At 43.4% G+C, this 15,687-nt stretch overlaps 1 protein-coding gene across 1 annotated transcript in view; it reads left to right on the forward strand.

The window, feature by feature from the left end:
- The window catches only part of LOC140482571 (L-gulonolactone oxidase), a 52,444-nt gene that overhangs the window by 12,125 nt on the left and 24,632 nt on the right, over positions 1 to 15,687 (forward strand). The window contains exons 5-7 of the mRNA XM_072580100.1: positions 356 to 450; positions 7,698 to 7,788; positions 9,318 to 9,503. Coding sequence (XP_072436201.1) covers positions 356 to 450; positions 7,698 to 7,788; positions 9,318 to 9,503 — 372 coding nt within the window. The remainder of the gene's footprint in view (positions 1 to 355; positions 451 to 7,697; positions 7,789 to 9,317; positions 9,504 to 15,687) is intronic.

The following is a 15,687-nucleotide window of genomic DNA, read 5'->3' on the forward strand; positions in this document are numbered from 1 at the left end:
AAGAGTTCAATTAGATAGACATGGAGAAGAGGTTACCACTTTATTTTACTTGCTATTCCTTGGGATGTGGGAATCACTGGCAAGACCAGGATTTACTGTCCATCCATAATTGCCCCTGCACTGAGTGAATTTCTTGGTCATGGAAAGGGCAGTGAAGAGTCAATCTTTCCACCCCTTGCAGAACAAGTATCTTTTAATCTTACCTTAAAAAGATTCAAGGACCCCTGTTTACAAACCAAGTTCCAAAGTCGCATGACCCATCCGAGAGAAGAAATTTCACCCCCTCTTTGTTTTAAATATTTTAAAACAGTGACCTCTGGTCCTAGAATGTTCTTTCTATATTCTTCTTCCACAGGTGGATACAAAGAAAAAGCAGGTGACGGTCGAGGCAGGGATGGTGTTGGCTGATTTGAATGAAGAATTAGCCAAGCTGGGATTGGCTCTGTCCAAGTGAGTGACTGAACTGGGGAGTTGTTTCCCACACAGAGGATCGCCCTGCCACTAAACCCCCCCAACCCCCGCCATCTCACAGCTGTACCTGCCGTCTCTGACTGGGAGGAGATTATAGCAGAGAGACTAAGAGCTTTGTGAAGGTTGAATTTAACTTGGGCATTTACTCTGGATCAGGTGAAAGGGAGGACTGCAGATTCTGAATAAAGAATCAAGATCAGAGTGGTGTTTGAAAAGCACAGCAGGTCAGGCAGTATCAGAGGAACAAAAGAATCAACGTTTCGGGCAGAAGCCCTTCATCTGGAATCACACCAGTCCCCAGCCTTAGAAAGGCCAGACACTGCCAGCCAAGATGCCTGAATCCTGTCCTTGGAATTCATGTCTGAACAATGAGGAAAGATCGGACAAGCTGGGGCTGGGTTCCTTGGAGCAGCAAAGCTTGTGAGGGTAACTGTTAGTGGTTTGTAAGATTGAGAGACATGGAGAAGGTGGATAGAAGGCACTTTTTTTTAACCAAAAGTGGTGTCAGTAACCAGAGGGTAGAGATTGTAAGTTAGAGGCGGAAGGCTAAGATAAGAATGGAGTAGAAATGTTTTCACCCAGATTGTGGTGGGAACTCATTATCTGAAAGAAAAGGTTGAGTTAGAAACTCTTGCAATAGTTTAGCAGTATTTAGATATTCACTTGTCTCCAAGGCTATCGGACAGAGAGCTGGAAAATGGGATTTGTGTAGACACAATAGGCCAAATGGCTTCCTTCTGCATTTTTTAAAATTTCAAAATATAAGTTAATCAAAGATATCTTTGTGCATATATAGACATAGTCACAAATGCAGTTTAGTTCTGTTCAGTAGCTTATCAGGGAAACCAACATTGGAGTTTGACAGTATGCCAGAAACCAAAGGCATCTCTAACTTGAATCAGACCATATCTTACATGCATTTGAGACACTGGGAAGGTGAACAGCCCCTCCATGTACTTTCAGCAGAAAGATCTCAGACAGTAGTCTTTCCCCACTGCCTCCCTCAGCACGTAATCCTGGACCGTGGGATGTGCCAGTCAGCAAATTCTGTAAAAATCGATAAATCAATACATCAATTCAAGCCTTTTAGTTCCAAGTCTCACTCAGTTCTGCAGCCTTCCCAAGGTCGACGTTTCCTTCCTGAGTGATGGTGCCCGGAGTTCCCCTGGCTGGGTGAGTGGAGAGAGATTTAGCCACAAATTTGTTGAATGTCAAAATTTCATCCGTCCATTCCAGCTCCCTTCACATAAAGGCCAACATCCCAGCAATGTGTTTGCTAACCTCTTTTTCACACCTTCTAGTATGTAATAAGTTTGGGTGACGCGGTGGGCTCAGTGGTTAGCACTGCTATCTCTCACTTCAGGAACCTGGGTTCAATTCCATTTTCAGGCAACTGTGCAAACTCTACACACACATTCTCCCTGGGTCGGCGTGGATTTCCTCCGGGTGCTCTGGCTTCCTTCCACACTCCAAAAACATGCAGATTAGGTGGATTGGCCATGCTAAATTGCCTTGTAGTGTCCAGCGATGTGCAGGCTAGGTAGATTAGCCATGGGAAATACTGGGTTGCAGGTGTGAGGTGGGTCTGGGTGGGATGTTCTTCAGAGGGTTGGTGTAGACCTGATGGGCTAAACTGCCTGATCCCACACTGTAAGGATCCTATAACTTGTGTACACTTTGAGCTTGCTGCTACCCCACAGCTTGTGGTCAGCAAGGACTGCAATTTGGTTCTCACTCAGATCCAAAGCAGAGGATCATGCACCTTATGCATTGTAGTCAAGTTGCTGAAGTCTGGCACAACTCTGTCTCAATTTTTGTCCTCAATCTCTGATCTGCAATTACTAATTTTTATAAATATTTTATCTCAGTATGCCTTCATCAAAGTCATTGCTAACTCCAGTGAGAGTTGCTTGTCCATTTGCAAGGTGTAAGTTTAATAACTGGATCTGAGAGAGTGTCAAACTTGGACTCACATTTCTAACTATCAGAATGAATCATTCACATGGGGTATGGGGGGGAGGGGTAGGTGGGAGTGAACGTTTAGACCCCCATTCCAGAGGTGAGAGGTCTGTGTGCAAACAACTGTGTCATCTAGCTTCAACGTTACACATTACCCTGATTAGTAACATATAAAATACTTGTAGAACTGTTATACTGAGATCTTGCTGACTGACTGATTGACTGACTACAACAGGAATGTATGGTTCAGTGAATTTGAGCAATGTGTGTTGCGCACTGATCTGAATGATTAAAACCCAGTTTAACATGCTTCAATGACAGCCCCGGTGAAATATTGCAAATTAATTACCACAGCCAGCAACAAAATGCTTCCATCAGCAGCAAACAATGTATCACAGCAGCAAATAATGGTTAATATTTTATCCTCAGCTTGCTGCATGAGCTGAACAACATCATGAGTTATTTAACAACAAACTTTGGCAAATTTCCTTTTGGCAAAACAAATCGCCTTACAACCGAGTGCTGCTTTTCTCAGGAGTTTGTGAAGAGGGTGGGAGTCTGTGATTTACTCTGCGGTTATGTTGGTAATATTTCAGTGGACTCCCTGACTATACATGCTGTGCTTTGTTGGGAGATTTGTGATTGCTGATAGTACACTGGGACTGTACTATCCCCCATATTCTGTCAAAGCCTGGTGTTAACAGCCAGGGATTGTATCTGATTGGTAGGTCTTTTTGATTATGTGAAGAAAGGGCAATAAGGCAGGATCCTCCTGCAAAATCAGTTTAAACCAAGTGTATTGCACTCTGTGCTACCTGCACTCCCAACACCAATAGACAATCTGGCACTGGGTGTCCTTAACAGGAGCCTGAGAGTTCAGACAGCATTCCCCACCTTAACATGCAGAAATCTTGGATCAACATTCAATACTGGGGGCAACTGCCAACCAACCTGATTACCCGTCCCCATCACTTGCCCAAAGTCTCTGTGCCAAGCCAATCAATCCCACTGCCCATTGCCACTAGTCTCCTCCTTCCACCCTCACCACTTGAAGCCTATCAGATGTCACCTCTGGTCTGTGTGCCCAACATCTACCCCACCCCCAAGGAAGGGGTAAACCAGGTTAACAGACCCTGCCCCAGCAGGGTGGGAGCAGGAAGCACACCATGAGTTTGAGTCCAACCACTCACTCCCTCTCCTGGGCACTGGGGCATCACAACAAAAACATCCAGATGCCAACCTTCCAAGAGAGTCAAAGGTTATTCCACCGGGGAGATGTGTGATCAATAGCTGGGTGGTGGATGTGTAGGTGGGGTGCAGGGTTGGGGGGAAGTGGGGTCACTTTCATTTCAATCTCTTGTCCCTCAGAGTGAGGGACAAGAGGCACAAAGTCATGTGACGTCTCCAGAAATCTATCCAATTAGATTTGACCACAGGCTGGGAGACCGAGACGGCTGAGTGAGGGTGAAAAAGGTTTTAAAGCTTCCATCCCCATGAGGATTTTATGTGTGACAGTTTCATTGCTGTCAGAGAAATCTCGCAGTTTGAACTCTCTCCCCGCCGAAGGTGAGACTCGCAGCCACCCCCACCCCACCCAGATGACAGGGTCAAACAGACGCCGACAGCATCGTTTCCCATAATGAACAGAATCAGCCCTGAGCCTCAATGGGAGGGAGGTGTACTCTCCTTCCTGGTTACAGAGTGAGGGATTCCTGGAACACAGATGGTCACTGTCTAAGGGTACAGGGTGTGCCATTTGGACTGAGATGAGGAGAAATGGCTTCACTCAGAGAGGGGGGAGCCTGTGGAACTCTCCGCTGCAGGAAAATGATTGAGGCTGAAACACTGAGAGTTTTCAGGAAGGAGTTAGTTAGTGTCTCTGGGACTGAAGGGATCAGAAAGTGTAGGGAGAAAGCAGGAACAAGGTCTGAGTTGGATGATCAGCCATGATCATATCGAATGGTATAGCAGACACAAAGGGCTGATCGGCCTCCTGCTGCTATTTCCTGCAAGAGCTGGGCCTGAGAGTAAGCTGAGAGAGGTCAGTCAGGTTCTCGCTTGATGACAGTGTCCAAATGCGCACACATGACTTTATTCTGTAATGCCTCCCACAGTAGAACAGCCAAATGCATTTATCCTGACTAAAGATATTGCAGTAAGATACTGAGCAGAACCCCTGCCTTTATCTTGCGGAATAATTTCTGGAGGGTGAGGGCAGGAGAACAGGACGTGTGAGAGATGAAGAAGGAAGTAAGGGATGTCAGTGTCTGATAGCAAAGGTGCAAGAGTCTCAATGATAGCTTGCTCAGTTAGCTCACTAACTGCAGTGCCTGTGCTCAATCCATTTAAATGCCCAGCTAATAAAACAACACAAAGGGCTTCAACATCATCTGATCCGAGAAGTAATAGGTTTCGATTGCTGCGTACTAATAGATTCAGAATAATCTCTGGGCCCTGATTAATCTTGGTAACTGCATGATACATCATGTTTCCCGATAAATGCTGAGAGGATTACACCAACAGTAACTCAGCAGATTGAGCAGCAGTGGAGTTGGAGGGAGGTGACTGGGAGTGGGATTGCGCTGAGTGTCTGAGACACGTTTGTATGATTTGACAATGCGTTGCTTAATGCTGCTTCATTCTGCGTAAAGAAACAATATGTGATCCCCTGGATGATCTGACTTTTCACTAGACTTAGGAGCTGTTTAAAAATTCCACATTCTAGACATCCTGACCTCATTCTGGGTCTTCTCATTTTCTGCAGTGCGTCTTCAAGACGTAGATGTGTTCATGTCAGACATCCTCACCTAGAACCCCCAACCTGACTGTGTCCATTGCGGAGATCGGCAGAGGCCTATTCCCTTGTAATCATGCTGTGTCAGGCCAGGCTTTTAAGGAGTTAAGGATCGTGGAACCTCAGAAATGTCATTTACTTTAGTCTGCATGAGGCAATCTTTTGTAGGATATTTTCAAGAGGTCCTTCTCATGACCCCAAATCCCCCTTCCAGGTTGTGTCCTTCACCCACCCTCATGCCCCTACATTTTCATGTTTGCTTATATTCTTTCCATGCCCATTTGTCTGTTATATACTGTATCACACAATCAACATCATACTCTTAAAAACATATGCAAACAAAAACTGAATGAGCAGTTATTCATTTTTTTAAAATTCTTTTTACAGCAGCCTAATAAAAGTAGCAATCATTCCAGATGCCTACAACTATCAATGGCTGAAATTGCAAGCACCTGAAACATCTAAATAAATTGTACAAATGAACATTGTGAAACTGGTAGCAGACAGTTCAAGCTGTCAATCCAGCAAGGGTCAGGTGTTTCAACACAGTAATGGACCCCTGAGCTCTCAACAATGACACATTCTAGTTTTATTAAAATGGGCTTTTAAACAGACCATTGCCATATTGTCTGAAAGTTTTCCCAGGTTAGTCAGCCTGATTGCTGAAGTGAATTTGCCCAGCCCCCACCCCCGCCAGGGTTTCCTACAGCTCCTCCCAAGGTGGCCAGGCCGAGCCAGGTATCTTCCTGTTTCCTTGAGAATGAAAACACTGGCTCGTGTGCATTGTACTCTTCCATAGAATACGAGCATCTCTCAATGCCAGCGTTTTCTTTTTGCTTATTCCTAAAGAACATCAACGAATCCACTGAACCTTTACAACAACTGATGATGAATTTCATGAATTATATTGAGCTGATGCGGTTGGATTTGAACCCATTAAGCTGAGTCTTTGGAATACAAGTCCACTAGCATTACTATGACACCCCTGTCTCTCCTAGTGGGGCAGTTGGTGTGTGCGGTGAGTGTCTGAGAATGTACTTCTTAAACAGAAGAGACTTAATCAAAGTTTACAAACTATTGAGAAGCTTGGGTGGGGTGGATTGGGGAGACCTGTTTTCCCCAATGTACAGGCCAGTTAGTAGGGGTACAGGTGATTGGTGGAGGGGTTAAAGGGGACATGAGGAAAACTCTTTCTCACTCACTGGGCAGTGGGTACCTAGAATTCATTGTCCAGTTTTGGATGTCCAAGTGGAAATCCTCCTTTTGTCTGAAAGGAGATTAGATCTGTACCAGAAATGGTATAACCTGCAAAGGTACAGAGCAGATACTAGAAAGTGAAATTGAAATGTACAGGACGACTGGAGTCGGTTTCCACCATTTCAGTTACCTGTGGTTTACTGCGGCCCAAACATATTACATAGAACGTTCCAGAACATTCTGGGGCTGCTGGGGAGGTAAATTTTCCATTCTGATGAATGGGTTCGCTACTATCTGAGGTTTCAGGCTTCCGTGGTAGTTCTGGGAATGTATCCCCCCGCAGGTATGAGGGGATTACGGTATTGTTCATTTACTCAGCTGGCCAGACATGATGGGCTGAATGGGCTCTTTCTCTACTATAATGTTTCTATAGCTTTATGGGAAGTGTGAACGTAAGTGCATTTGTGTGAGTTTGAGTGAATGTATGTGTGTGTGATTGCATGTAAGTGAGTGTACACGTAAGCATGTGTGTAGTGTGTGCACGCACATGCCTCCAGCACTGTAAACTGACCCAGACAAACTGCTCAAGAGAAGATAGAATAAGACCATTAACCCACTGAAGCTGCTCAGTCTGATCATTGCTGAAGTGATCCTCAACTCTATTGACCTATCTTTGTGGGAATCACTGAATATTTTTACCTAATAAATAAATCCATTGCTCTCAGTCTGGAAATCTCCAGAATCTACAACGTCTTTGTAAGAGAGTTCTCGGTTTTCATTTCCTGCTGTGTGATGAAGTGTTTCCTAATTTTCAATCCTGGACTGACTCTGATTGCAAGATGGATTCCCCCTTGTTCTTGATTTTTCCCAGCAGAGGAAACAATTGTAACATTTTAAATAAAAGTACATTACTGCGGATGCTGAAATTTAAAAACAGAAATTGCTGGAGAAATTCAGCAGGTCTGACGGCATCTGTGGAAAGAGAGAGAGAGAAACAGTTAACCTTTAGAGCTTCAAAGAAGAATTATATCATATTCGAAACGTTAACTGTGTTTCTGTCACGGCAGACACTGCCGGAGTTGCTGAGTATCTGCAGCACTTCCTGATTTTATTTTCGTATGTTAATCCTCTTTGAATCCTTCCTAACCCTCGGCCTATTGCAAGATCAAAGCAACACAAGGCTCGGCTCTAACCTGATGTGACCTCTAGCTATAATTAGATCTAATGTTATCTAATCAGATTGTGGTCACACTAATGATGTGTCTTGATCTTACAGTATCGGTGCTGTGTCTGATGTAACTGTTGGTGGCGTGATTGGAACTGGCACCCACAATACTGGCATTCAGCATGGCATTCTGGCTACACAGGTACCAGCTTCTTTCAAACAATCAGATTGCTTTTTAACATGAAGTTTGTTGTTAAATTGTAACAATCAGACCAGGGTGTGCCTCATGTGACTGTCAGTTCAGACAGAAAGCAATTTACTCTCGGCTCTGTCTGCTTTAGAATTGACTCAAATAAATTTAGAAAAACCCACAAACAGTAAGTCTGTGTGGAGAGAAACAGTTAATCTTTCAGTTCAAAGAGCTTTCATCAGGACCGGTTTGTGGAACTGGTTCCATACAGTATTGATTCATTCAATGTAATTCAGATTGCCTCCAGCAAATTACACTTTGGGATGCAGCCTGGTGTAATTGAAGACTCAGCATGTGGTGAGGGTAGGTTTTCTCATTCATTCAGGGATGTGGGTGTCACCAACTGGGTCAGCATTTATTGCCCATCCTGAAATACTAACAGCGAGCCGCATTGCTGTGGGTGTGAAGTCACCTGTAGGCCAGACAAGGTAAAATGGTAGATTTCCTTCTCTAAAGGGGATTAGTCAATTCAATTGGATTTTACAACAATAGACAATGGGTACCTCCTCGTCACGAGACTATTTTTAATATATTTTATTGAAATTGAATATAAATTTCACCAAATGCCATGGTGGGATTCAAACCCACCTTCCCAGAACATTAGCCTGGCATTCTACATTACTGATCCAGTTACAATATCCCAACACAACCACCTCCCTTAATTTGGGAGAAACATGATTCCAGATACTCTCAATGACTGGGAATTTCCTCACCTCATTGACGTACCTTTTCTTTATTTGTTCAAGGGATATGGGCATCTCTGGGTAAGGTCAGCCATTATTGCCCATCCCTAATTGCCCTTAAGATTGTGTTGGGCAGAGTTCTTGATATCTGAACAAGCAGACTGACCTTTTCAGAGGGCAGTTAAGAGTTAAATACATTGATGTGGGTCTGGACTCACATCTAGACTAGGCCAGGTAAGTACAGATTTCCTTTCCTGAAGGCCTCAGTGATCCAGAGAGCTGCTTTTAATTTGACAATGCAGTATTTACATGCTCAAATTACTAAGATGAGTATTTTTATAAACAAATTCACAGATATATTGAATGAACTGAATCTCCACGGCTGATGTAGTAGGATTCGAACTGCTGTCTCCAGATTTTAGTCCAGTAAGACAACCATGATGCAATGCTCAAGATCAATCACTATGATTGGGTAATAACTCTGGTTTAATTGCATCATGTGTTCAACAGAATAGTTCATGGTGAATTTGAAAGGAGTTGACTTTCTACCACTGAACAACTCTGACACAGTAATTCTGACTCAAGAGCAAATGCTCGTTGATGCAGAGATCCTCTTGGTGCTCCTGTCCCTGAACACCAGGATGTGAGCAATGCTTAGCTTCATAACACAAGTCCCATTTGTTCAGATATTTTCACCTCAATCTTTAAACTCTTCCAATTTTTGTATCAATTGTAACACCTTCACAACTTTGTGACCAACAGCTAAAGAGCTTGCTAACTTAGCTCTGCTTCTTTCAGGTCGTGGCAATAACGTTGTTGACAGCAGCAGGGGATACGCTGGAATGTTCTGACACCGTAAACCATGAGATATTCCAGGCAGTCCGTCTGCATCTTGGTGCCCTGGGAGTGGTGTTAAATGTTACCATCCAGTGTGTGCCAGCCTTTAAAATTCATCTCCAACAATTCCCAAAAACCCTCACAGAGGTACATTAGTTTTCAGTATCATTGGGAGGGAGTTGTGAGTGTGTGTAGGTGATTAGGCTTGTGTTGTTTGGTAATATTAATGTCAAACTCCCAACATTGGGCCTCACAAAGTCATGGAACTGCTGCAGCATGGAAGTGAGCATTCGGTCTGTTGTGTCTGCACTGGATTTCCAAATGATTAATTCCTGTTGAGTATTTTGCTGCCTTCTCTTGGGTAACCCTGCTCATTGTTCTTTTTTCAAATAACCTATAATTTCCTTTATAATGCCTCAATTGAACCTGCCTCAGGCACTGCATTCCAGATGGAACCACTTGCTGCTTGATAATCTTTTGCCACGTCTCACTTTTTTGCTTCTTTTACTAATTCTTTTAAATCCATGCCCAATATCCCGAATCCTTTCACAAGTGGGAACTTTTATCCTTCACTCATGGGATGTGGATATCACTTGCTGGGCCGACATTTGTTGCTAGTCCCTACTTTTCCTTGAGAAGATGGCGGTGAGCTGCTTTCTTGAACCGCTGCAGTCTATTTTCTGCCTACTTACTTCGTTCTGGCCACTCGTGATTTGGAATATCTCTATCAGATCTCCTCTCAACTTTCACTTCTAAACAAAATAGTCCAACCCCATCAATCTTTCTTCAGAACTGTCATTCCTCATTCATGAAAACATAAAGACATGGGTGTACCTTTAAGAGAGTGAAGGACTTGGCAAGTGCACTGAGTGCTGGAGAATTTACAAAGTAACATTTTGATTAAGAACAAACAGCATTTGCCGAGTTGCTATGCGATAAAAACACAAAAACTAATTCAGCCAATCAGTTTAAGTTATACCCCGTAAAATATCAAACTCCAATCAAATTTTAATTGAGTATATTAACAATCTTAAAAGCCAATGACACAATCTGATGCTTTAGGGGGTATAAGATTGGGGAAAGTTGAACAGTTGGGAGGAGAACTGCCAAGACCAGCATGCAAATAGATTGCTTGAAAAAATAGCTCTCTTAAAAAGTACCTTTTCGATCAGTAACCTGTGACCCAGCAATTCCTAAGAAAAAGAAAATAAGACACAGGAAGATCCGAATAGAAGAAGGCAAGTTGCCTGGTTTTGAGATAAGAAGGGTGGTTTTGGAAATCTTGTTTGGGAGTTTTATCGGACTAGTATTATAGAAGGGAAGGTAATAGGTTAGAGTAAGGAATGGTAAATAGTTGTGAGTTAATTATTCTGTTACACTTTAAGAAATAAAATTGTTAGTTTTTTCTTTAAATAGTTCTTGGCCACTTGAAGTCTTACAGGTTACTGCATGGGATAAATCTTTCCGTGTTGCTGGTTTTAAATTAAGCAGGAGGGTTTACCCCATGTCATAACAGTTTGAGGGCTCTCTGTAAAAAAATTATAACTCTTTATAACATAACATTCTCAAACATGTCCCCAATGCTTTTCCATCTTTCTGAAAGTGGGCCACCCAGAACCACACACAGTGCTTCAGTGTCTTATACTCTCATACTCAAAGCCCTTCTTAAAATAATGAGAATATTCTGTTTTATTAACTGCTCTCTCCTCCTGCCTGTCACCTTTCATGGCTTATGCACATATACCCCCGGATCTCTCTGCTCCTCCACCCTCTGTTCTGTCTGTGTTCTTCCCACTAAATGTACCACCTCACATTTCTTCACATTGAACTTTGACAAATTAGTGAATTGGGGATAGGTGGCAGGCAATGTCCTTTTCAGGTTCTAAACTGTCCTCCTCACAATTTAAAAAACTTCCAGATTTCATATTATCTGTAAGATATGAAACAGTTCCCTGAGAAACAAGGCCCAGATTCTTAATATGTATCCAAAAGCATAAGGGTCCCATTACTCCACCACAAACCATCCTCCTGTTTTGAAAAAGCATTCCATTAACCATTACTCCCTGTTTCTAATCACTCAGCCAATTCTGTGCCAATGTTACCACTGTCCCTTTCATTCCATGAGTTCTAACTTTGCTCACAAGTCTGTTGTGTTGATGTCGAGGTGCAGGTGTTGGACTGGATTGGACAAGGTCAGAAGTCACACAACACCAGGTTATAATCTAATAGGTTAATTTGAAATCAAAAGTCCAAAACTTAGGGACATACTCATAGAGATGTACAGCATGGAAACAGACCCTTCAGGACAACCCATCCATGCCGACCAGATATTCCAACCCAATCTAGTCCCACCTGCCAGCACCCAGCCCATATCCCTCCAATCCCTTCCTATTTATATACCCATCCAAATGCCTTTAAATGTCGCAATTGTACCAGCCTCCACCACTTCCTCTGGCAACTCATTCCATCCACGCACCACCCTCTGAGTGAAAAAGTTGCCTCTTAGGTCTCTTTTATATGTTTCCCCACTCACCCTAAACCTGTGCCCTCTAGTTCTGGACTCCTACTGCCACCCATCCACACACCCGCTCCCACCCACACCCCCCCCCCCTGCAAAAAAGGACTTTGCCTATTTATCCTATCCATGCCCCTCATAATTTTGTGAACCTCTATAAGGTCACCCCTCAGCTGCCGACACTCCATGGAAAACAGCCCTAGCCTATTCAACCTCTTCCCTATAGCTCAAATCCTCCAACCTTGGCAACATCCTTGTAAATCTTTTCTGAACCCTTTCAAGTTTCACAACTTCTTTCCAATAGGAAGGAGACCAGAATTGCACGCAATATTCCAAAAGTGGCCTAACCAATATCCTGTACAGCCACAACATGACCTCCCAACTCCTGTACTCAATACTCTGACCAATAAAGGAAAGCATACCAAATGCCATCTTTGCTATCCTATCTACCTGCGACTCCACTTTCAAGAAGTTGTGAACCTGCTCTCCAAGGTCTCTTTGTTCTGCAAAACTCCCTAGGACCTTACCATTAAGTGTATAAGTCCTGCTAAGATTTACTTTCCTAAAATGCAGCACCTCACGTCTATCTAGATTAAACTCCATCTGCCACTTCTCAAGATCCCATCTGATCAAGATCCCATTGTAATCTGAGGTAACCTTCTTTGCTGTCCACTATACCTCCAATTTTGGTGTCAACAGCAAACTTACTATCTATACCTCTTATGCTCACATCGAAATAATTTATATAAATGATGAAAAGTAGTGGACCCAGCACCGGTCCTTGTGGCACTCCACTGGTCACAGGCCTCCAGTCTGAAAAACAACCCTCCACCACCATCCTTTGTCTTCTACCTTTGAGCCAGTTTTGTATGCAAATGATGAGTTCTCCCTGTATTCCATGAGATCTATCCTTGCTCACCAGTCTCCCATGGGGAACCTTGTAGAACGCCTTACTGAAGTCCATATAAATCACATCTACCACTCTACCCTCATCCATCCTCTTTGTTACATCTTCAAACAACTCAATCAAGTTTGTGAGACCTGATTTCCCATGCACAAAGCCATGTTGACTATCCCTAATCAGTTCTTGCCTTTCCAAATAAGTGTACATCCGGTCCTTCAGGATTCCTTCCAACAACTTGCCCACCACCAACGTCAGGCTCACTGGCCTATAGTTCCCTGCCTTGTCCTTACTACCCTTCTTAAACAGTGGCACCACATTAGCCAACCTCCAGTCTTCCGGCACCTCACCTGTGACTATCGATGATCCAATTATCTCAGTAAGAGGCCCAGCAATCACTTCTCTAGCTTCCCACAGAGTTCTCGGGTACACCTGATCAGGTCCTGGGGATTTATCCACTTTTAACCATTTCAAGACATCCAGCACTTCCTCTTCTGTAAACTGGACATTTTGCAACATGTCACCATCTATTTCCTGATATTCTATATCTTCTATGTCCTTTTCCATAGTAAATACTGATGCAAAATACTTTTTAGTATCTGCCCCATTTCCTGCGGCTCCAGACAAAGGCCGCCTTGCTGATCTTTGAAGGGGATTAGTGGTGCTGGAAGAGCACAGCAGTTCAGGCAGCATCCAACGAGCAGCAAAATCGACGTTTCGGGCAAAAGCCCATTCCTGATGAAGGGCTTTTGCCCGAAATGTTGATTTCACTGCTCGTTGGATGCTGCCTGAACTGCTGTGCTCTTCCAGCACCACTAATCCAGTATTTGGTTTCCAGCATCTGCAGTCATTGTTTTTACCTCGTTGATCTTTGAAGGGCCCTATGCTCTCCCTAGTTACCCTTTTGTCCTTAATGTATTCGTAAGAACCCTTTGGACCCTCCTTAATTCTATTTGCCAAAGCTATCTCATATCCCCTTTTTGCCCTTCTAATTTATCTCTTTAGTATACTCCTACTGTCTTTATTCTCTTCTAAGGATTCATTCAATCTAACCTGTCTATACCTGACATATGCTCCCTTCTTTTTCTTAACCAAACCTTCAATTTCTTTAGTCATCCAGCATTCCCTACACCTACCAGCCTTCCCTTTCACCCTGACAGGGATATATTCTTTCTCTGGACTCTTGTTATCTCATTTCTGAGGGCTTCCCATTTTCCAGCCGTCCCTTTACTTGCAAACATCTACCCCCAATCAGCTTTTGAAAGTTCTTGCCTAACACCATCAAAATTAGCCTTCCTCCAATTCAGAACTTCAACTTTTAGATCTGGTCTATCTTTTTTCATCATTCTTTTATAACCAATCAAATTATGGTCGCTGGCCCCAAAGTGCTCCCCCACTGACACCTCAGTCACCTGCCTTGCCTTATTTCTCAAGAGTAGATCAAGTTTTGCACCTTCTCTAGTAGGTACACCCACACACTGAATCAGAAAATTTTCTTATACACACTTAACAAATTCCTCTCCATCTAAACCCTTAACACTATGGCAGTCCCAGTCTGTGTTTGGAAAGTTAAAATCCCCTACCATAACCACCCTATTATTCTTACAGATAACTGAGATCTCCTTACAAATTTGTTTCTCAATTTCCCTCTGACTATTAGGGGGTCTATAATACAATCCCAATACAGTGATCATCCCTTTTTTAGTTCTCAGTTCCATCCAAATAACTTCCCTGGATGTATTTCTGGGAATATCCTCCCTCAGCACAGCTGTAATGCTATCCCTTATCGAAAATGCCACTCCCCCTCCTCTCTTGCCTCCCTTTCTATCCTTCCTGTATCCAGCATTTGTATCCTGGAACATTAGGCTACCAGTCCTGCCCATCCCTGAGCCATGTTTCTGTAATTGCTATGCTATCCCAGTCCCATGTTCCTAACCATGCCCTGAGTTCATCTGCCTTCCCTGTTAGGCCTCTTGTATTGAAATAAATGCAGTTTAGTTTATCAGTCCTACCTTCTTCTCTGCTTTGTCCCTGCCTGCCCTGACTGTTTGACTTGCCTTTGCTCTCAACTGTACCAATCTCAGATTGAAATCTTTTCTCACTATCTCCCTGGATCCCACCCCAACCACCTTACAAGTTTAAATCCTCCCAAGCAGCTCGATCAAATCTCCCTGCCAGTATATTAGTCCCCTTCCAAATGAGGTGCAATCCGTCCTTCTTGTACAGGTCATTTCTACCCCAAAACAGCTTCCAATGATCCAAAAATGTGAATCCTTCTCCCATACACCAGCTCCTCAACCATGCATTTGTCTGCTCTATCCTCCTATTCCTGCCCTCACTAGCTTATACCACTGGGAGTAATCCAGACATTACTACCCTCGAGGACCTCCTTTTTAAATTCCTGCCTAACTCTCTGTAATCTCCCTTCAGAATCTCAACCTTTTCCCTTCCTTTGTCATTGGTCCAATACGTACAATGACCTCCTGCTGGTCCGTCTCCCCCTTGAGAACATTCTGTACCCTCTCTGAGACATCCTTGATTCTGGCACCAGGGAAGCAACACACCATTCTGATTTTTAGCTGCTGGCCACAGAAACATCTGTCTTTACCTTGGGCTAGAGAGTCCCCAAACACATTCAATCGCTTGGAACCCAACATACCTCTCATTACACTCGAGCCAGTCTCAATAGCAGAAGCTTGGCTGTTTGTGCAACATACCCCTGAGTGTCCATCACCCCCTACATTTTCCAAAACAGTATACTTGTTTGAAACTTGGACTATGATCTGGCATTGTGTGACTTCTGACCAAGTCTGTTGTGTGACACTATATCATATGCTTTCTGGAAGTTGATGTTTACCACATCAACAGAGTTGTACTGACCAATCCTCTTGGTTATCTCATCAAAAAATTCCAGT

This window comes from Chiloscyllium punctatum, chromosome 11, assembly GCF_047496795.1.
Source record: "Chiloscyllium punctatum isolate Juve2018m chromosome 11, sChiPun1.3, whole genome shotgun sequence".
Taxonomy (NCBI): domain Eukaryota; kingdom Metazoa; phylum Chordata; class Chondrichthyes; order Orectolobiformes; family Hemiscylliidae; genus Chiloscyllium; species Chiloscyllium punctatum.